Below are 23,880 nucleotides of genomic sequence, written 5' to 3'. Positions count from 1 at the left end.
TGGATAAAGTCATGATGACAGTGTCCAATCATGACTCTGACAGTGCCCTGTGTCCTGATTGGCTGAAGCTTTCACTGCTTCAGCCAATCAGGGCTTGCAATGCACTGTTCAGCGCCGCAATGCATTCTGGTCGGTTTGGTGGTTCGGGGAGGTGGGGGGCGAACAAACAGTCGAATGACCTGTTTGTTCGGATGTTCGCCGAACATCCGAACAATGAAAGTTCGCTCATCCCTAGTCTCAACACCTTTATGAATATATAAGCAATATATAAGCATGGTTGTATGGTTTATTGTTACACAGTACAGATAGCACTGTCTGCAAGAAAAATCATTCACTGTTAATGGTCCTTAAATCATATAGATAGCCACTGTGGCAGTTCTTATTAAGTTTATATATTTACAATTTTTTTTCTGTGGCACAAGTTTTTAAACTTAGCCAGCCTTTAAAATGGACAGTGTCAGTCAGTAGAGTAGTGGACAGTGTCAGTAGGGCAGTGGACGGTGTGTGGACAGTGTCCGTAGGGCAGTGGATGGTGTCAGTAGGGGAGAGGACGGTGTTAGTGGGGCAGTGGATGGTGTCAGTAGGGCAGGGGATGGTATTAGTAGAGCAGTTGATGGTGTCAGTAGGGCAGAGGTTGGTGTCAGTCAGTAAAGAAGTGGACGGTGTCAGCCAGTAAAGCAATGGATGGTATCAGTAGGGCAGTGAACTTTGACAGTAGTGCAAAGGATGGTGTCTGTAGAGCAGCAGATGGGGTCGACAGGGCAGAGGTTCTGTCAGAAGGGCAGTAGATGGTGTCAGTAGTTGTTTAGTTATTTTTTTACATTTTTTAAAAATTATTTTTAACTACCATATATATTCGAGTATAGGCCGACCCAAATATAAGCCGAGGCACCTAATTTTACCACAAAAAACTGGTAAAACTTATTGACTCGAGTATAAGCCTAGGGTGGGAAATGCAGCAGCTACTGGGTAAACAATGCCCATCTGCAGCCTCACTGTGCCCATCTGCAGCCTCACTGTGCCCATCTGCAGCCTCACTGTGCCCATTTGCAGCCTCACTGTGCCCACCTGTATCATCAGTGCCCATCTGCAGCCTCACTATGCCCATCTGCAGCTTCACTGTGCCCATCTGCAGCTGTACCTGTGATAAGTAAAACAACAGGTGTTTCGCGCTGTGTCATGCAGACTGTTTGCTGGCCGTCCATTTTAACAAAGCCCCGCCTCCTCCTCGTCCATGATAGATGGAACACTGATACAGTTTCCCAGCATTGTATCAGTGTTCTGCCTACCATGGACGTGGAGGAGGCAGGGCTTTGTTACAATGGACGGCCGCACAGACTGCATGACACAACAGGAGACACCTGCTGTTTTAGTTATCAAAGGTACAGCTGCAGATGGGCATGACACAGTTCGAAATGCCCGCTGTTTTAGTAATCACAGGTACAGCTGAAGATGGGCACCCTCACTTGAGTATAAGCCGAGGGGGGGGAGTTCAGCCTAAAAAAATCTGCTGAAAAATTAGGCTTATACTTGAGTATATACGTTTTTTTTAATTTTAGCGGGTCTGTTGGGGGGGGGCTTTGGTGAAATATCAGGGGTATAAACAGACCCTTGATGTCTCACTTTTGAAACAGAGAAACTCGATTGAGGACACAGTCCTCAATCTCTATGTCTGCAGCCTCAGCTGCACAGAAAGAATGAATAGGAAGAGCTCCCGGTTCATTCACTAACTGAAGTACAGTAAACACAGTTTACTATGCTTCTGTTATGAATGAACACAGTGTGTGCACTAATTACTTACTGTGTTCATTCATAAAAGGAAGGGGCTGGTAAATGACATATGTACTGTCCACCTCCCCCGCTCCCTGCTGTCCATTCTGAAATGATCACCAGCAGAAGCCAGCAGTGTTGTGCGGGAGGAGGGACCAGTGAAGCACACAGGGGGGCCCAGACAGCAGAAGGCAGGGGAAGCTGGGTGGGAGGGATGGCATTTACTGAAACTGATCCCCTGTATTTTCCTCCTGCAGCAGCTGAATGCTGGTGGTAAGGAGATAAGGAGAAGCAGCTTTTGTCCAGGTTCTGGGAGTTGGAAAGGAAAGCACACAATTTACCTGTCACCTGGCTGCGATCGGCGGGTAGATCACAACTGATGGGTTGCCGACCCCCGGTGTAAAGTTTATCACTGTTTCATTTGCTTATGTGTTTTTCACCATTTATCCCAGTAACAAAGTGTCGTTATGTCAGTCTACAGTTCCAGTGAATATTCAGGGTCAAATACCCGAAGAGAAAATCTCCTCCAATACACAGAGAAAAAAACAAATAACCGAGTACCTCTAGTCACCACATACAACCCAGCACTTGAAGGGATCAAAAAGATAATCAAAGATTTACAACCCATTATAACAGAGGATGAAACTCTGAAAGGAATATTCCAACAACCCCCATTATTGGCTTTCAGACAACCCCCCAACCTCAGACACAAACTAATCAGCAGGAAACTTCACTCTGATTATGAAGTCAAAAATAATGGTAGCAAACCCTGCAATAAAAAACGCTGCAAACTATGCAACCAGATAAATCTATCCAAAAGTGTTACACACACAAATGGGACCTTCAATATCATGGGATCTTACAGCTGTACCTCAAGTAATGTTGTGTACCTCATCCAATGCAAAAGGTGCAGCAAAGGATCTTATGTTGGTGAAACAGGACAGAAGTTGCAAGCGAGGATGAATTTGCACAGACATACCATCAAAGAACATAAAGAAGACAGTTTATGCACACCTGTGGGACATCATTTCTCACAATCGGACCACACCATAGAAGACCTCAATGTCTTAGTTCTTAAAGGGAATTTCAGAACTATCCAGGAAAGGAAAACGTTTGAACCAGGGGTGTCCAAACTACGGCCCTCCAGCTGTTGCGGAACTACACTTCCCATGAGGCATTGTAAAACTCTGACATTCACAGACATGACTAGGCATGATGGGAGTTGTAGTTCCCTAACAACTGGAGGGCCATAGTTTGGACACCACTGGTTTGAACTAAGAATGATACTTCTTTTTGACACGAAGAATAATGGCCTGAATTTAGATATTGGTTTCCTTACACATTATGCTAAAGTTTTACGACCGCTCTGTGATTAGTATCCCCCCCCCCCTGCATTCCCCCCTAGCTCTCCCTCTGTCTTATCTCACTAACTCTGCTGCTATCTTTATTACCATTGATTTGTATGTGTTTGGTTTTTTTTCTTCTTTTTCTTTAACATTCTGCTTAAAAATTTGTGAATCAGTACTGCTTGGACCTTGAAGAAGGGGACATACCCCGAAAGCTTGTCCTGAAAAATTGTATGTTAGTGCAAATAAAAAAAGTATCACGGACAGTACTCAATTTTCAGGGTCAAATACGAAATGCATAGCATACACACATTGAACAAGTTCCTACACAGCAAAGTTTAAAATACTGCATATCTACAGCCAAAATATGTTTCATATTGGATAGAGTAGGAGAGAGTCAACCCCACTGTCATTTTTTTGCCATCTGTGTGTCAGGGAGATATACTTTCATTTTCTGTAGACTCAACAGGAAGTATGGTAAGAGGTTATATTTCCAATGTGAGGGAAATCCCTGCCTAGATATTTTTCATGAGAACAAGTAGTCCCCATTTGAAATTTTCCAACACGTTACTATTCTGGTAGCAACTCAAAATTGTTGTATACCCTAACTTTTATTCCTGGTGACATTGGTGAATAGGACAATCAGAGAGAGTACAGCTCCCTAACAAAGACATAGGCAACAATATATACCTGACAGTGGTTCAAACCCCTCACCACTCTATCTGAAAAAAAAAACCTTTTGCCTTTAGTTATACTTTAAATATGTGTAGGCCAAAAAAGCACACAGAGAAAGAGGCATGTTCTTTCTTCATGAAACATCCTTCCCATATTCTGAACAGTGCCCTGGTAAATATTATTATACTAGTAGTTGCTGTAACCTCCAACATTAAACAGGATCTGTCAGATAGGAACTGGAAAATGAGACCAGTCGGCAAGGGATAACTCAAAAAGAATAATTGAAAGTCGCAACATTGCCAGGTCCTTAACCATTGGTTCAGGCTGGTGATGGTGGCAAATGTCTGGGGGAATGTTTTCTTGATGCACAAATATTTTCTTAAAACAGACCCAAACTAATGCAGCCTAATCTCTCTTATTAAACTATTTATTTAATATGTATGCTTTAATACATGGTTCTTACCATGCACTAACCTTGCTAATGAAATGCAGCAAAAGGAATCCACCAAGATTTCCCAGCCATTTCCAACCCACTGGAGCCAGAGTGAGGTCCTTCCTGCTTTGGGATACCCGCCATTGATGCTATAACTTAAAAAAATGATACAGGCCTGGCACCCCCTAAGCCTGCATCTTTGCATTTTCTGTACCAGTTAAATATATTTAACATGGTTCTAAAGTCATAATTTTTTTTACCTTAATGTATTCCCTGCATTAAATTAAAAAATGTCCCAGTAGCAGTATGCCACCCTCCTTCTCCAGGATACTTGCACAAGTCCTCACATGATCCAGCAATCTGCCCATCCGTAGCAGCTCTTTCCTATCTCTGTGCATTCACAGGACATAGAGCAGCAGCGGGAGCATTGACTCCTGCTGCTGTCAATCAAATCCATCGAGCAGAGAGTGGGGGGTGGGGCTGAGCCTTGTTGTGTGTGTGTCTATGAATGCACACAGCCTGGCTCAAGAGCAAGCTCGCATGTCTGTCCCCTTAGCAAGACACAGAAAAAGGACACAGAAGAGGAAGAGCAGAGAGTGCAAGTGAGGGACTCCAGAAGAAGTGGTCCGAGGCCATGCATATAACAGATATAATGTGTTTTTTATTCTAGGTAAAAAATGCTATCCTTTAGAACCACTTTAAAATTTTGCTAAAAGATGTTGCTTTCAAACCTTTACATTTAATGCATTTAATTTGGGCAAAATGAAAGAAGGCCCTTTTCTTGCCAGTATGAGTTACAAAAATAGGGCAGAGAAATTGTAAAAAGATGCACCATTTAATACAGTCAGGATTCCTGAGAAATTATCTTACAGTCAGGGTATTCAGACATTTATGACAGATGCTTTCCTGTGAAGGTAAGAATGGCTGCACAGATCAAGGGGGAGAAGAGAGATGCCAATTTTTCAAGGCTTTTTCAAAAGCCTTTGCATTGCTTTAGCTATTTACATTTACTTAAATACCAACTGAGCATTGGTTGAATCCCACTGTGTGACATGTAAAGCATATTTAAAACATCTGTTGGGAATGTGACTGGCATTTTAGTTTAAAAAGCAATAGTAAATATAATATTGTATATAAGAAACAAGGTTCATTGAAATAGAACAAATTAATATAATATTTTTTTGAAAACTGACTTTTATTAGTTTTTTCCAAGGGTGCCACAAGTGTTGATGAATGGACAGGTTGAGTTACACATGTCATGTACAAAATAGAAAGCAGTGTAATAAGCTGGTAAACATAAATATAAGGCTCATGATACAGACACTGGAGAGCAGTTTAGCTTCTAAAATATAAAGCAGTTTAGATATTACAGACCTTAGCATGTAGGTTGGCTTACAACCTTATGTTAGCATATTTTAATATTATTTATTTCCACATGCATCACATATGTATGCCATGAGTACAGAAATCAAATCAACAATGTACAGTCAATTAAGAGAGACTGATGATTTTTACACGATTGTAAAATTAAGGTAATCTATTGATATGAAATAAAGTAAAGTACCATATTGCGTGAAAATACAAAACACACAATTTCATATGGGTAGCTGAAGACTGTCTGCATAATATTTACAGTTGTATATAATGAAAAGAGAAATACCTGGAAGAAAAAATCCAGAACTGTTGTGTGGTTTCCAGGACAATACATGGTTTCCATGGAAACTCCCTCTTGTGCACATTCAGTTTGTTCTTGCAGGAAAAGCAATTCATTCATATACTGGTGGATTTTTTCGTTGACCAGATTAATGCACAGCTGTTGATATAAATGAAAAAAATTCAAGTAACAAATTTACTATATAAAATATTATTTTTTCGCTTTACGTGTGTGCGTGTGCGTTGGTGTGGTTGTATGTGTTTTAGATAATTTTATCTATATAGTGTTAACTAATTATTTTGTTACTTAATTATGTAACTTTTTCCTAGATTATTTTGGTATAAAAATGTGTGTAGGACTATATCATTCATTAATGATAAAGTATATCTTGGTCCGATACAGTCTTCTGACCTCCTAATTTTTTCAGTTATGACATATGTTCCTGATGTTGTGGACTGGTGATCATCGGCTTTGAAATAAACATGTGGATGTAAAAGTTAAGGATCATTTGTGACCAGTTCTCCCTTTGTTGAAAATACTTATGGTATGTAACATACAATATGCATAGAGAAAGAGAGCGAGAGCAACAAGTATTGTAGGTACTCAAGGCGCTTCTACAAGTGAACAAGATGTAATAGCTATATTGCACTGAAATTTGTTGAGTCACAGACTGTAGTTCTCAAGGCAAGAAGCAGAAAACACAATGCCCCATACATAGCCCCCAAGGGACCACCCCAGATCAAAAGCTTCCACCCTAAACACACGACACCATAACAGCTAACAAATGTATAAACAGTTAACATGACATAATGCATACTACATAGCAGATGACCCAAATGTACAATAAAAAAGGTAAAAATACTTACCACACAGAGGGCACACATATTCCAGCTAGCCACCCAGCATAAATTATGCTGGCAGCCAGAAACACAGTCAATCAGGACAAGGTTTTGATGAAAACATAAAACATATGAACATAAGATAAGACAAATACAAAAAGGTGGAAATAGTACAGTGACTCCCTTGCAAGGTACCCCCCCTCCCAATGGAATGTGGCCTGGTGTGGTTAAAAGAGCAGGGAGGTGCAAACTGACTGTTCCCTCTTTTTATGGTGCATGCCTGAATAAGGGTATTTTATCATTTTTAAGATGGAAACCACACTGTGGAATAACCCCTTCATGGTGTTGCCTCCCGGTCCTTTAAGAGCTTCTAAATGCCGAAAGGGGAAGGCGGACATTCAGGTCATGTAACCGCTATGATTGGCTGTCACATCAGTCACTTGATTGGAAAGTATGCATCAGGAGTTTTTCGGTCACCGTTGGTGACTGTGCTGGGTGCGTGCTGGGAGTGCTCTCTCAGCACAGAAAAGTGTTTACATAGAGCCACAAATATGCAGCCTCTCGCCATTAAAACCAACCCACCGAGAGGCTGCATCTCTGTGCCATGTAAGCGGGAAGAGGTTAAATGGGCCAGTACATGAGATCACCCCTAAAAATTCATAAAATAAATATTATCCAGACATGCAGTCTGGCTGGTCAGGAAAAGAGAGTCAGCAATTGTACACCCCACCTCCTGAACCATGTCAGGCTACCTTCAACACTGGCAAGATACCTTGCTGGGCGGGGGGGTGTAAAAGCTTCCATCCCTTACAGGACACCTTGTGACCATGTTAAGAGAATAAGGTATGTGGGGGTCTGTGGGGGCCTTAATGGAATCTGTATACACCCTTTAGAATAAGAGGGCCCTAAGATACCTACCCCCATATGGATGTACAGCATATGAGGTACACAGAAACCCTTGTTCCTTATTCACAAATAAAATGTAAATAGGAAATAAAAACACCTATGCCATGAAAAGTCCTTCATTAGATAAAAAAAATAACAATAAACAATGTCCCTCAATGTAAATCCAAGGACAATCATGTTGTCCAGTGGTGGAGATCAAAGTCAATCCTAATGAGCAATACCCAATGATATTGACCCACCGACGCAATGACACACATGCCTGACAGTGTTTGCCTGCCACTCGTTTACTAACCAAATATGGTCATGACCAGTATATCCAACCAGTTTGTTTACAAAGAGAAGATGGATAGGGATCTGTCATTTTGAGAAGGTAGCTATACTGCTGCTAAATAACCGATCTCCTAGTTTTTTAACAAAAAGAAGTCAGCCAGGGATCTGTATTGGTACCATCGCTAATGACAGATCCCCACACGATGATTACAACAATGCATTTTTCAAGGAGTACATCCGGCTGCATCCAACTTCCTGGGCGGGTTTAAGGTATCCCAAAAGAATGCTATTTAAAGAATTAGTGTATTTTTAATGTTGATCTTTAAGCCAAATTAAAAGACCCTCTCCCTGCTGAATGGTTTGCATTAGTACAAGATCCTCAGTTATGTTAAATTATAGGTGTATGTTTCTAAAGAATAAATATCACTACCTTATAAAAATCTAAATGCATGTAGCGCTTGTTTATGCTTTGATTTGAGGCCCTGTTGTGTGTTTACTTTTTAATTCTGTTTGTGATGGCTGTAGACCCAGGCTCAAATCAAATTTGAGAGTATGTGGAAGCTGCATCCAGTACTGTAGCTACCACCCCTTTCATGTACAGATGTGATATGCCACTTCTCACCTCATCTACTGTGACAGAATCATTTGTATGACTTTATACAGATTCTGGGGAGCAAGTTATACAAACTATACTGTCACAATCAGTGCTGGGAGGGCTGTGTGATCAACAGCTGCTTATAATCATTTGGTGTCCTCTGTTGCCAAAGTAGATCTTCTGCCACAGTCAGAGCAGTCTATGTTTGAAATAGCGGCTGATCACACAACCCCGCCAGTGCTGCTTTTGGCAGTATAGTTTGTGTAACTTCTTCAGCATCACAGTTGCCTGGACTGCCCTCGGGGAAGTTACATAAACTCTTCTGACTCTGCCAGCACTTGCAGGGATGTGTAATCTGCACTGCTTGTTGTAAACATAGGCTGGGCTGGCTGTGTCAAAATAGTTTGTATTTATGTTTTCCATTGCAGGTAAACTTTTTTTGTTAATAACCATTATTGTGGCTAATTCACTTATTTTTATTATTATTATTATTATTATTAAACAGGATTTATATAGCGCCAACAGTTTGCGCAGGACTTTACAACATGAGGGCAGACAGTACACTTACAATACAAATCAATACAGGAGGAATCAGAGGGCCCTGCTCATTAGAGCTTAAAATCTAGAGGGGAGGGTCAAGTGGAAACAAAAGGTAATAACTGTGGGGGGTGAGCTGATGGAGAAAATTAAAAAACAGTTGATAGGTGTGGGTAGGGTAGGCTTCTCTGAAGAGAAGGGTTTTCAGGGATCGTCTAAAAGCTAATAGAGTAGAAGATAAGCGAACAGATTGGGGTAAGGCATTCCATAGGATTGGAGAGGCTTTGGAAAAGTCCTGGAGGAGAGCATGGGAGGAGGTGATGAGGGAGCTAGAGAGCAGAAGGTCTTGAGAGGAACGAAGAGAACAAGTAGATTGGTATTTAGAGACTAGGCTAGCGATGTAGCTGGGAGCTAAATTGTGGATGGCTTTGTACGTAGTTGTTAGTATTTTGAATTTCATTCTTTGGCTGACCGTAAGCCAGTGGAGGGATTGACAGAGAGGGGCTCTTTAGGTTTGTCAGAATGATTTATTGTAACATATATATTACTGGCCTGAGGAAGACAAGCTTAAAACCATTGCCAAAAGGAGTGTTGTGCTAATTTATATTTTGCTGGAAACACAGATTAATAAATTTTCACTGTGGAACCATAACCTATTTGGATCACTTGTATTTACTGGACCACTGGGACTTTTTTTTTTGTAAAGTACACACTGTGCTCATTGTGTTATCACCAACCACCTTATCAAATATATATTGTATCTGGGCTACAGAAACATTGCACCATTCTCCATAGCAGGGGGAGAGCTAAAGTCAAACAAGCCCATAGACTTCTATGCAGAATGCTAAGACTCCTAGGAGTTGTAATTTGAGATGGCAGGGAGGGAGTTAGATCATCTCTGTCAGAATATTCGCCGGCCACAAGACCATACCAGTAGAGATCCGAGCCTGAGACAGGGAGTAAGGACACCTGGGGCCAGCACAGAACCTCCTATATCACAGCACCTGCACTTCTCCACCAGGGAGACTGGAATGTCTACTCACCCTCTGCTGATTGCCAGAGGCATTTGGGGGGAGACCGAGGGGGCACCCACTTCTACAGCAAGAGTTCAGTGCAGCATCCCATGGACTGACAAGTGGGCCCATTTGCCCATTGCTGATACTGCTAGCAGAAACTGAGGTGTACGCAATCCATACTGCACCCATGCTGCACTCAAAACCTAGAATGCACTTATACCAATCCTATACTGCATTACACTGAACCTTTACCACATTTGAACAACATCTACCTTGCATCTGTGCCAAGACTATATTGTACCAATAATGCAGATTAACTGGGATTTTCGTTAAGTGCACTGACACTCTTAAAGTGCCTCAACGATAGCCGGCCAAAGAACATCTCAAAGTACTGCCCTACCATAAATATTATTCTGCAAGCCCCCTTTGTTCCTCTGCCCCCGCTGCTACCATCCATGTTTTTATTTGGACCGTACATACCTAGTCGGTCTAGGGCTAGCATCATCGCCATAATTGCTCTCTGTCAGTGTAGTTCCAGCACTCAGTAGATGAAACTTTACTACTGCTGCATTTGAGGTGGCCTTGCTACTGTTTATGCTGATCTGGGCACCAAATGTCATCTTACCTATTCCCTGCTGTTAGTCATTCTGTATGCAAAATTGTGTTAGTTACCAACCATATTGAGTGAAAATATATTCAGTTTGCCTTCATTACCTGATTTGGTACCTGTTTTTGTTGATATGCCACTACTTTTTGGTACTAAGTGTTATTTTCAGTGAATTCCTGTGATAGTGTACATTTTAATTTGGTGTGTCAGAGGGGCTGAGGTTCTTGAGAGGGTTGAGGCAAAGAACAGAGGACCCATCCTATCCAGCAGCTCCTACAGGGGCAGCAAGATTTTATATCTATATCTATATATATATATACAGTGAGGCAAAAAAGTATTTAGTCAGCCAGCAATTGTGCAAGTTCTCCCACTTAAAAAGATGAGAGAGGCCTGTAATTGTCAACATAGGTATACCTCAACTATGAGAGACAAAATGTGGAAACAAATCCAGACAATCACATTGTCTGATTTTTGAAAGAATTTATTTGCAAATTATGGTGGAAAATAAGTATTTTTTTCAATATCAAAAGTTCATCTCAATACTTTGTTATATATCCTTTGTTGGCAATGACAGAGGTCAAATGTTTTCTGTAAGTCTTCACAAGGTTGTCACACACTGTTGCTGGTATGTTGGCCCATTCCTCCATGCAGATCTCCTCTAGAGCAGTGATGTTTTGGGGCTGTCGCTGGGCAACACGGACTTTCAACTCCCTCCAAAGGTTTTCTATGGGGTTGAGATCTGGAGACTGGCTAGGCCACTCCAGGACCTTGAAATGCTTCTTATGAAACCACTCCTTTGTTGCCCAGGCAGTGTGTTTGGGATAATTGTCATGCAGTAAGACCCAGCCACATTTCATCTTCAATGCCCTTGCTGATGGGAGGAGGTTTGCACTCAATATCTCATGATACATGGCCCCATTCATTCTTTCATGTACACGGATCAGTCGTCCTGTTCCCTTTGCAGAGAAACAGCCCTAAAGCATGATGTTGCCACCCCCATGCTTCACAGTAGGTATGGTGTTCTTTGGTTGCACCTCAGCATTCTCTCTCCTCCAAACATGACGAGTTGTGTTTCTACCAAACAGTTCTACTTTGGTTTCATCTGACCATATGACATTCTCCTAATCCTCTTCTGGATCATCCAAATGCTCGCTAGCAAACCTCAGATGGATCCGGACATGTACTGGCTTAAGTAACGGGACACATCTGGCACTGCAGGATCTGAGTCCCTGGCTGCGTAGTGTGTTACTGATGGTAGCCTTTGTTACATTGGTCCCAGCTCTCTGCAGGTCATTCACTAGGTCCCCCCGTGTGGGTCTGGGATTTTTGCTCACCGTTCTTGTGATCATTTAGACCCCACGGGGTGAGATCTTGCGTGGAGCACCAGATCGAGGGAGATTATCAGTGGTTTTGTATGTCTTCCATTTTCTAATTATTGCTCCCACAGTTGATTTCTTCACACCAAGCTGCTTGCGTATTGCAGATTCAGTCTTCCCAGCCTGGTGCAGATCTACATTTTTTTTTCTGTTGTCCTTCAACAGCTCTTTGGTCTTCACCATAGTGGAGTTTGGAGTGTGACTGTTTGAGGTTGTGGACAGGTGTCTTTTATACTGATAACAAGTTCAAACAGATGCCATTAATACAGGTAATGAGTGGAGGACAGAGGAGCCTCTTAAAGAAGAAGATACAGGTCTGTGAGAGCCAGAAATCTTGCTTGTTTGTAGGTGACCATATATTTATTTTCCACCATAATTTGCAAATAAATTCTTTCAAAAATCAGACAATGTGATTGTCTGGATTTGTTTCCACATTTTGTCTCTCATAGCTGAGGTATACCTATGATGACAATTACAGGCCTCTCTCATCTTTTTAGGTGGGAGAACTTGCACAATTGGTGGCTGACTAAATACTTTTTGGCCCCACTGTATATATACACTGTATGTGATATATATATATATATATATATATATATATATATATATATATATTAAAAACTATCTGTATACTAAACCAGCTGCATCCATGTTTGTTGATACTACATCATTATATGCCAGAACACTCTCAATCGCTATATACTGTATATACACACACAGTGCCATTTCATATAGATGTGCCCAACTCGTGAGCTGTCAGGCATGTCCATCTGTTTTTACTTGCTACACTTTCACACTGGTTTCACACTGGCTTAACCTCACCTTGGTTTAACTCTAAAATCTTTCAAACACTTTTATATATAATATATATTAGCAATAGTGTATCTAATTGTGTGATCACTATATTTTCCCTTTGGGTGCAGAAAACTCAACAACCATATAGCTACACAGAGCAGACCACTGTATGTGGAACCAGACTCTTCCACAATCAAATATCCTTATAGTTGCCATATACGATCTTATTATGCTTATTAATGCATCCCTCCTCAGTGGAAAATGCATGTCTTCCTTTCATAATTCCTAATACTCTATTCTGGTATCCTTGAGCAAAATGAAAGCTTCTTATAAACTATGAAAAAACTATGAAAAGCCAGAGTCATAGCTTACACAGGGCCAATGATGTTACAGCAATAATAGGTCCAGTCGCATGCTACTCCATGTCACCTATTTTTTTCAGTTCCTGGCTTTGAACTGTGTAACAGGAGAGTGAAGAAGTTAATATGGGCTGTTGGAGTCAAGGGGAGATATACAGTAGGTCAAAGCTAACCTATAGCTTTAACCTGAATGGGCAAAGCCCAGGCTAACTACAATGGTAGGGGAGACAAGACTTTATATGGGGCAGTGTTTCGTGTTCTCCAAAATTATAAAAGCATTTAACTTTTGAGACCAGTATTTTGGCTTAATCCTTTAACAAATAGAAATAATATAAATACATAAAAAAAAAAAAAACACACTTACTTGTTCAAATGAATTTTTTTGAAATTCTTCAAAACCAAACATGTCCAACATTCCAATTGTGAGGGGTGGATAGCTAAAATTTAAAAAGAAATTTATTTGACAACAAACATGCAGAAATAATTTTTAGGGGGACTTAAATAATAATAGAGCTGCCAAGAATGACATGCTCAACAGGTTGAAGCAAAATAAACTGACAGCTCACTGTAGCAACACAAAGGATGTTGGTGCACCAATCCCCCTCACTGTGCTACTGTATTCTGCCCCCCAACCCCCCACAGCAAAAAACAGTGGTCAGTGCTCACAGCCATTGGCTGATTTTCCAGCATGTCCCTCCGACAAAAGCTGGTCGGTCAGACAGATTGCTGACACACTGACTGAACTAGCCAATTTTTTGTATACCCAGCTTAAGAGTTCAAACATTTTATACTTCACTGTCTGTATACCTGTTCTAGGGTTGTAACTCACTAAGTACTGAATTAAACTTTACTTTAAAAAATATTGTGACATTAAGTGGACCTCTAATAACATGTTAACAAACTTATCTCAACAGTCTTTTAGGGATGGATAAATAAAAAGGAATAAAGGGCTAAAATAGTTTTCTTTCTAAAAGAAATTGTGCTTGATCCTGCACTGGTCACATGAAGCAAGGCCTAGATGCATGGTTATAATATCTAATGACATAGCCTGTGCCCCAAGACATGAGATCATCACCCAATGTATGAAATATTTTCTCCAAGAAGGTTTTTCAACCATTTTATTACTTGATATTTATCCATCCCAGTAGTGTTTTAATATAACTTTATTATTAACATTTGTGTATAGAATAACTTGTTCAACTTGAATTGTAAACCACAAAGCGGAATATCTTCAAATAAAACCAAAATATTGAATATCTCTAGCTAATATATTTTAAAGTCATAGATGACTTTTTGAAACATTGCAATGGAAGTGCAAAGATCTTATTTGATTCACAGGATCAATATCAAGAATAAAAGGATGTTACTTTTTACATATAACTGCTACAACATTCTATTGAAAGAAAAAACAAATCTGAATTTTTATTTGATGCATAATGATCATGAATGAAAAGACTATTAGATTACTGTTACTTCACAAGCAATAAATGAGTTTGAATTTGATCATTATCATGAGTGAAAAGAAAATCAAAGGATCGCTATCCATTAGCAAAATCGTTTTTTTTTGTGTGCAAGAACGCTGCAAAGGTTTTAATAGTCTGTTGTAATGGAAATGTGCCCTGCTTTAAACCATCAGGGACCTTGTTAAAGAGGGTCTTACTACAGGTTTTATGCATAATGAGAAAAACATTATAATTGTAGTATAATGTCATTCTACAAGCTAAAGTATGCATGCTTTTGTTTTTTAACTACTTTTTTCACAATGAATTCACAAACAATATTACTTTAAAAATAGAACTCTTTCACAACAAAATGTAGTTATGGCAGTGTTGCAGATATAGTGGCACAAACAGATTTGACACCATCAAAAAGCATTTGACATTTATTTGTGGCACCTGTCACATATGAAAATGTAATGTCCTCTGCTGAATTCTTGCTCTGCCTTACAGGCCATATAACAAAATATATATGATAGGCTAGACATATATCTTTGTCGTCAGTGTATCTTTAATGTTGCCCTATAAAATGTGTCACAAAGCAATGGGAAACACAAACCTATTAACTATGTGATTTATCATTATGGTAAATTGTATTATTTTTCTTATTACTACATAACTGATACTGACTGCATGATTATTAATTGCCACTGATTTAATGGCATATAGTTCTCTCTAAATGCATTGTTTTGTTTACTGCCTACATTAAACAAATACATTGATTATGGGCATATAGTACATGATGGGATCTATTTTTATGTGTTTAGTGCCCTCTGCAGTTGTTTTGCTAATAAATTTAGGATTTGTTACTAGGATGTAACAAGCCTGGGCTGAGTTTTACCTTTTATGGGTTCTGCATGTTTTCCCCAAGCTCAGGGGATAGATGGCTTTTGTCTGTTATTGGGAGAAGGCTGTAGTAATTATTTTGGGATAATAATGTTTATTAGACCTAGGTAATCTCTGGGCAGCTATATTTGAGGTATAATCTGGGAACATGAGAAAGATTTCTGGAAAGGTGCCCCCAAACTTTTCCTCCCTGGGAGGAGGACAGTGTGAACAATTGCTGTCAGGTCCTGGTCTCAGCATGAGCCATATGCAGAGGGTCCTGGATACCAACCAATTGCTAAAGTGCATGTCTAAAGAGAGTGGGATTGAACAGAGACACTCTTTTCTGAAGAGGGTCACAGAAGAGCTACTGGAGGTAGTAGCTGCTGTCTAGACCTTGTTTCTTGAGAAGCCTAAAAACACCCTAGTAATTGGAGCCTGATTATTGTCATCACGCTCTGTAAATGGGTGGTGGAAAGACAAGATTCCACCACCCATTCACAGAATGTGATACATTGTGTGAGAAGCCATAGCAATTACACATAATTAATGTGTGTGGTGCCGTTCCCTCCCAAAAAATAAAAATAAATTTTAGCTTTAAAATACAGTAGGTAAAGGTGTTACTTGTTTAAACGTATGTAGAATGCCCTTGTTAGCTATTGCACACAATCAATTTGCAGGAAGGCATGTGTACGTCTGTCTTCTACCTACTAGAACACCATGAGGATTTGCCATTAACACAGATGGTATGCATCTTAAGAACTACTTAAAGACACTTTTATTGCATAAAATATTTTTAAAAACATTACTTTCCCACCAACATCTTATGATCCTTCAGGCTAAATTCTTCCTTGGAAAATGTTTCCCATGCCCTCTCTTTTATATACGGTAATTGAAGTTTACAGTTGTGTACAAAACAGATTAAGCTTTTCCTAAAGAAAGTAGAGTACAACATCTACTAAGAATTCAACAAAATCCCTAAACTTATATTGTTGTTCATATCTGTGACAGTTGCCTATATTGAAAAAATTGCTTCTCAAAAAAAGACTGACCATATGAAACCCAATATTGTATATTAAAATAATTGTAACCACTTCAGCCCCGGAAGGATTTACCCCTTTCCTGACCAGAGCACTTTTTACAATTTGGCACTGCGTTGCTTTAACTGCTAATTGCGCGGTCATGCAATGCTGTACCCAAACAAAATTTGCGTCCTTTTCTTCCCACAAATAGAGCTTTCTTTTGATGGTATTTGACACCTCTGAGATTTTTATTTTTTGCGCTATAAACAGAAAAAGACTGAAAATTTTGAAAAAAATGATGTTTTCTACTTTTTGTTATAAAAAAATCCAATAAACTCAATTTTAGTCATACATTTAGGCCAAAATGTATTCGGCCCCATGTCTTTGGTAAAAAAAATGTCAATAAACGTATATTTATTGGTTTGCTCAAAAGTTATAGCATCTACAAACTAGAGTACATTTTATGGAATTTACACAGCTTTTAGTTTATGACTGCCTATGTCATTTCTTGAGGTGCTACAATGGCAGGGCAGTACACCCCCCCCCCCAAATGACCCCATTTTGGAAAGTAGACACCCCAAGGAAATTGCTGAGAGGCATGTTGAGCCCATTGAATATTAATTTTTTTTGTCCCAAGTGATTGAATAATGACAAAAAATAAATAAATTTTACAAAAAGTTGTCACTAAATGATATATTGCTCACACAGGCCATGGGCATATGTGGAATTGCACCTCAAAATACATTCTGCTGATTCTCCTGAATACAGGGATACCACATGTGTGGGACTTTTTGGGAGCCTAGCTGCGTACGGGCCCTGAAAACCAACCACCGCCTTCAGGATTTCTAAGGGCGTAAATTTTTGATTTCACTCCTCACTACCTATCACAGTTTTGAAGGCCATAAAATGCCAAGATGGCACAACCCCCCCCCCCCCCCGAAATGACCCCATTTTGGAAAGTAGATGCCCCAAGCTATTTGCTGAGAGGCATGTTGAGTCCATGGAATATTTTATATTTTGCCACAAGTTGCAGGAACATGACAATCTTTTTTTTTTTTGCACAAAGTTGTCACTAAATGATATATTGCTCACACAGGCCATGGGCATATGTGTAATTGCACCCCAAAATACATTCTGCTGATTCTCCTGAGTACGGGAATACCACATGTGTGGGACTTTTTGGGAGCCTAGCCAAGTACGGGGCCCTGAAAACCAAGCACCGCCTTCTGGATTTCTAAGGGCGTAAAGTTATATTGCTCAAACATGCCATGGGCATATGTGGAATTACACCCCAAAATACATTCTGCTGCTTCTGAGTACGGAGATACCACATGTGTGGGACTTTTTGGGAGCCTAGCTGCATACGGGGCCCCAAAAACCAATCACCGCCTTCAGGATTTCTAAGGGCATACATTTTTGATTCACTCCCCACTACCTATCACAGTTTCGAAGGCCATAAAATGCCAAGATAGCACAAACCCCCCAAAATGACCCCATTTTGGAAAGTAGACACCCCAAGCTATTTGCTGAGAGGCATGGTGAGTATTTTGCAGCTCTCATTTGTTTTTGAAAATGAAGAAAGACAAGAAAAACATTTTTTTTTCTTTTTTCAATTTTCAAAACTTTGTGACAAAAAGTGAGGTCTGCAAAATACTCACCCCAAGCAAATAGCTTGGGGTGTCTACTTTCCAAAATAGGGTCATTTTGGGGGGGGGGGGGTTGTGCCATCTGGGCATTCCATGGCCTCCGAAACTGTGATAGGGAGTGAAGAGTGAAATCAAAAATTTACGCCCTTAGAAAGCCTGAAGGCGGTGCTTGGTTTTCGGGGTCCCATACGCGGCTAGGCTCCCAAAAAGTCTCACACATGTGGTATCCCCGTACTCAGGAGAAGCAACAGAAGGTATTTTGGGGTGTAATTTCACATATTCCCATGGCATGTTTGAGCAACATATCATTTAGTGACAACTTTGTGCAAAAAAAAAAAAAAATTGTCTTTTTCCCGCAACTTGTGTCACAATATAAAATAGTCCATGGAATATTTTATATTGTGTCACAATATAAAATATTCCATGGACTCAACATGCCTCTCAGTAAATAGCTTGGGGTGTCTATGTCACGGAACGTCCCACACTCCGCTTGAGTGCTTCCGTCAGTATACTGCTTCCTAAGTTCTGGAACACGAGTCCAATGGATCTGGCTATAGGAACCCCAAGAACTAGACAACACTAGTCTTGGAGTACATCAGAACTAACTCTTTATTTGAGATCTCACATCCATTTATACAGCAGGCTGACTCAAGGCTAACCTAATTAACATGAGCTAATTTACTAAAAAATTTACCCAGACCAGATGACAGACTTGTGGGCACCGAGCTTCACACAGTAGTATAAACACAATAGCTGGAGCTAATTACAATTAACAATACAAACAACAATCTCCCCCTTCCTCAGCCTAGACCATTCGTCTCCTAGCCAGTGCTGGTGGCTAATGTGATCAGCTCATTCAATTAACACACATTACCATAAACATCAACACAGGGTTAATTAGAACAAACAACAATGAGTTGAATACCCTAGACTAAACTTATTTACATTAAACACATTATAGCTGACATCAGACAGGTGAGTGGAGCTGATGACATTAGCATCTTCTCACAGTATGAGCCCCAACAGTATGGCTCAGTCACTATTGCTACTATGGCAAATACAGGGTCCCCAGAGTCTGTGTGTTTTGGGGGGACATGGAGCTGAATCCAAAGTAACACCAACCCCAGGGTCCCCAGGCATACAGCTCACAGAGAGCACCATTTCCCTAAATGCCAGGGCCCATAATCTGTTGGCAAGAGGCTAGCGTTCAGTCCCCTCCAATAGCCTCTGTCTCGGGTGAGTCTGTCACATTTCTCCCCCATCAAAGGTTGACTAACAAGGTCCCAGACCTCCACCTGGTCTGGACATGCGTTAGTCAGGCAGAGTGAACTCACATAGTCTTCCCGCATGATCTCCTTTCTTGGCTGCACGGAATAGTTGACCTCAGTAGGTGTGGGGCAGAGGTCATTTACTCTCTGTCTGGCTGCCAGGGCTTCAGCTGGATTGTTTTTAACATTCCTGGGCTCGGTCTGCTGCTGGGCAGAGGGGCCAATCACCCCAGCTTCCTGAAGCTGTAGAGAGACACTATGTGCTAGGCAGAGGCCAGCGGTGCTCTTTCCTGTTGCCAGCGATTCAGCTGGGAGTAGCAGCTCCACTACATCAGCTTGTCGTCGGAGAGAGGGGCCAACTGCCCCGGCTCCCTGGAACTCCACAGTTGTTGCCGGTGCTGGGAAGAGGTTGGTAACACTCTGCTCTGTTGCCAGCACTTCTGCTGGGGACTCCGCATCCTCCGCTCCAGCTAACCGTTGGGGCAGGAGGCTGGCTTCCTCCACTCCCAAACTGTGTAGTTGGAAAAGGGAGCCGGCTGCTTCCTTTTCCATTCCCTCATCTGGCTGCTGGGACAACATGTCGATGGTGCTGTCTCCCAGGTGCACGGATCTTTGCTGGGGAGGAAAGTCTGCTTCCTCCACCCTGGCCAACTGTTGGGGAGGGACAACACACACCTCCTCTCCCTTCTCCCCCTGTATCTGCTGCTGGGAAGTGATTGCCACCTTCTCACCCTGGGCCTCCGAAACTGCCACAGGTGTGGGGCAGAGGTCTTGGACCCTCTGTCCGGTTGCCATCACTTCTGCTGGAGAAGTTTGTTGTAACTCCACAGATACTGCTGTTGGTGCTGGGCAGAGCACAGTAAAGTTTGGCCCTAATACCAGCTCTTCTGCTGGAGGCTCATCAGGTTGTTCTTCCTCAGCAGAAAAGTCTATCAAATCCCCTATCTCTATAACTGGTGTCTGGGGATAGAGGTTCACCATCTCCTGTTCATGGAACCGAGAAGATGTTATCAGTGCTGGACAGAGGTTAGCAGAACTCTGCCCTGTGGTCAGCACTTCAGGTTTGGGGACGGCAATCTTCAGATTTTCCACTGCCGATTCTCTGGCATGCTGCTGAACATGTTCTAGCAGTTTCCTGTATGCCCTTTCCAGATGCTGTTCCTTCCTTAGCAAATGGTCCAGATCATGTTTGAGCTCTGAGACCCCTGCAAGACCGAGCATAGCCTCTCTATATTCTTGCAGGTTCTCAAGGTCAGGTTCCCCTTCATCACCAAACATAAAATGATCTGTAAGGCTCTCACACAGCAATCCAGGGCCTCCAAAGTCATATCCCTCCGGAGAGCATTCTGTTGTCTCCCCTAAATATACCTCCTCTGCGTGCCATTGCAGAGCCCGATAACGATTGTCCAGCTCTATCTCCTGCTGGACCAGCCAGTCCAACTCAGTCACCCATTGCTCCTGGGGCCGCTCTCCCAGGAATGCCATCCGCAATGCCCGTTGGTCACTGGCCCATTGCTCTTGGGTTGGAAAGTACTTGCCCTGTTTTATACCAGCGAGCTGAAGGGCTCCAATCTAGAGCTTCACCCGAATCAGCTGCCTGAGCTCCAGGTATTCATCCTCAGACACAGTCCTGGTGTATGTTGAAAGGATGATCCGCAGCAGCCCCGGGAACTCTGATGCCAGGTCCATATCTCCGCTGGGGTGACTGAAGTCTGCTATGCTGATCTTGGATCCAGTTGGAGGTTTGGATGTCCCAGACTGCAGGAAACTTTCCCGCTGCTTGCCACCAATGTCACGGAACGTCCCACACTCCACTTGAGTGCTTCCGTCAGTATACCGATTCCTAAGTTCTGGAACACGAGTCCAATGGATCTGGCTATAGGAACCCCAAGAACTAGACAACACCAGTCTTGCAGTACATCTGAACTAACTCTTTATTTGAGATCTCACACCCATTTATACAGCAGGCTGACTCAAGGCTAACCTAATTAACATGAGCTAATTTACTAAAAAATTTACCCAGACCAGATGACAGACTTGTGGGCACCGAGCTTCACACAGTAGTAAAAACACAATAGCTGGAGCTAATTACAATTAACAATACAAACAACAATCTCCCCCTTCCTCAGCCTAGACTATTCGTCTCCTAGCCAGTGCTGGTGGCTAATGTGATCAGCTCATTCATTTAACACACATTACCATAAACATCAACACAGGGTTAATTAGAACAAACAACAATGAGTTGAATACCCTAGACTAAACTTATTTACATTAAACACATTATAGCTGACATCAGACAGGTGAGTGGAGTTGATGACATTAGCATCTTCTCACAGTATGAGCCCCAACAGTATGGCTCAGTCACTATTGCTACTATGGCAAATACAGGGTCCCCAGAGTCTGTGTGTTTTGGGGGGACATGGAGCTGAATCCAAAGTAACACCAACCCCAGGGTCCCCAGGCATACAGCTCACAGAGAGCACCATTCCCCAAATGCCAGGGCCCATAATCTGTTAGCAAGAGGCTAGCGTTCAGTCCCCTCCAATAGCCTCTGTCTCCGGTGAGTCTGTCACAGTCTACTTTCCAAAATGGGGTCATTTGGGGGGGTTTTGAACTGTCCTGGCATTTTATGCACAACATTTAGAAGCTTATGTCACACATCACCCACTCTTCTAACCACTTGAAGACAAAGCCCTTTCTGACACTTTTTGTTTACATAAAAAAAATATTTTTTTTGCAAGAAAATTACTTGGAACCCCCAAACATTATATATTTTTTAAAGCAAATGCCCTACAGATTAAAATGGTGGGTGTTTCATTTTTTTTTTCACACCGTATTTGCCCAGCGATTTTTCAAACGCATTTTTTGGGGAAAAAACACACTATTTTAAATTTTAATGCACTAAAACACACTATATTGCCCAAATGTTTGATGAAATAAAAAAGATGATCTTAGGCCGAGTATATGGATACCAAACATGACATGCTTTAAAATTGCACACAAACGTGCAGTGGCGACAAACTAAATACATTTTTAAAAGCCTTTAAAAGCCTTTATAGGTTACCACTTTAGATTTACAGAGGAGGTCTACTGCTAAAATTACTGCCCTCGATCTGACCTTTGCGGTGATACCTTATATGCATGGTGCAATTGCTGTTTACATTTGACGCCAGACCAACACTTGCATTCGCCTTTGCGCGAGAGCAGGGGGGGACAGGGGTGCTTTTTTTTTTTTTTGCTTTTTTTTTTGCTTTTTTATCTTATTTTTAAACTGTTCCTTTCATTTTTTTTTTTTAATCATTTTTATTGTTATCTCAGGGAATGTAAATATCCCCTATGATAGCAATAGCTAGTGACAGGTACTCTTTCTTGAAAAAATTGGGGTCTATTAGACCCTAGATCTCTCCTCTGCCCTCAAAGCATCTGGCCACACCAAGATCGGTGTGATAAAATGCTTTCCCAATTTCCCAGTGGCGCTGTTTACATCCGGCGAAATCTAAGTCATGAAATGCTCGTAGCTTCCTGTTTCTTAGGCCATAGAGATGTTTGGAGCCACTCTGGTCTCTGATCAGCTCTATGGTCAGCTGGCTGAATCATCGGCTGCATTCTCAGGTTCCCTGTTGGGACAGGAGAGCCAGAGAAAAACATGGAAGACGGTGGGGGGGGCATTCCCTCCCACTGCTTGTAAAAGCAGTCTAGAGGCTAATTAGCCTCTAGAAAGATGACCGCTGGCTGAAAAGAATGACACCAAGATGATACCTAAACCTGCAGGCATCATTCTGGTATAACCACTCAAAGTCCAGCAACATACCAGTACGTTGCTGGTCCTTGTTGGGCATATATTGTAAACTTTTTTTCATGCAGCCTGTGGGCTGAACGAAAAAAAAGAGATTGATCGGTGGGTATGCCCACCATTAGAATACCTCCCTTCATCCACCCACTGCTAATGATGGGCATCATGCACCGTATATATATATGCCAAAGCATGGGGGCATCCTCCCGCAAAAGTTAGGAGCAAATCGCTCCTCCGCCCTCTGCTGCCCCCACGCTTCAGCATATATGCTGAAGTATGTAACTGTGGTGGTGAAATCACCTCCGACAGCGCTGGAGTCACGGCTTTATGTATCGTGGGAGCAAACGCTGTTGCTGTCAAGATAAATGAATCCGCGCTGCAACTGAATGGCGTACCTGCTAAGCAAATGATGGTTAACAATAAAACAAAGTAACATTACAGTATAACAGTAAGACTTACCATACCTGCAAAGCAAATACAAAAAAACATAGTAAAAAATAAAACATTTAACGCAACCTGTGCCTAAAATATATATGCCGAAGCATGGGGGCATCCTCCCGCAAAACATAGGAGCAAATCGCTCCTCCACCCACTGCTGCCCCCACGCTTCGGCATATATGCTGAAGTATGTAACTGTGGTGGTGAAATAACCTTC

General features: G+C 41.5%; 1 protein-coding gene across 5 annotated transcripts in view; it reads right to left on the bottom strand.

The window, feature by feature from the left end:
- MYO16 (myosin XVI) overlaps nt 1-23,880 on the bottom strand; it is a 669,347-nt gene that overhangs the window by 164,517 nt on the left and 480,950 nt on the right. For all 5 annotated transcript variants that reach the window (XM_073614485.1, XM_073614486.1, XM_073614487.1 and 2 more), the window contains exons 21-22: nt 13,540-13,612; nt 5,885-6,037 (exon numbers count right to left, since the gene is read on the bottom strand). In XM_073614485.1, the coding sequence (XP_073470586.1) occupies nt 5,885-6,037; nt 13,540-13,612 (226 nt within the window). The remainder of the gene's footprint in view (nt 1-5,884; nt 6,038-13,539; nt 13,613-23,880) is intronic.

The sequence above is a fragment of the Aquarana catesbeiana genome, linkage group LG02 (assembly GCF_042186555.1).
Source record: "Aquarana catesbeiana isolate 2022-GZ linkage group LG02, ASM4218655v1, whole genome shotgun sequence".
Taxonomy (NCBI): Eukaryota; Metazoa; Chordata; class Amphibia; order Anura; family Ranidae; genus Aquarana; species Aquarana catesbeiana.
This window is presented reverse-complemented; position numbering and strand designations above follow the sequence as displayed.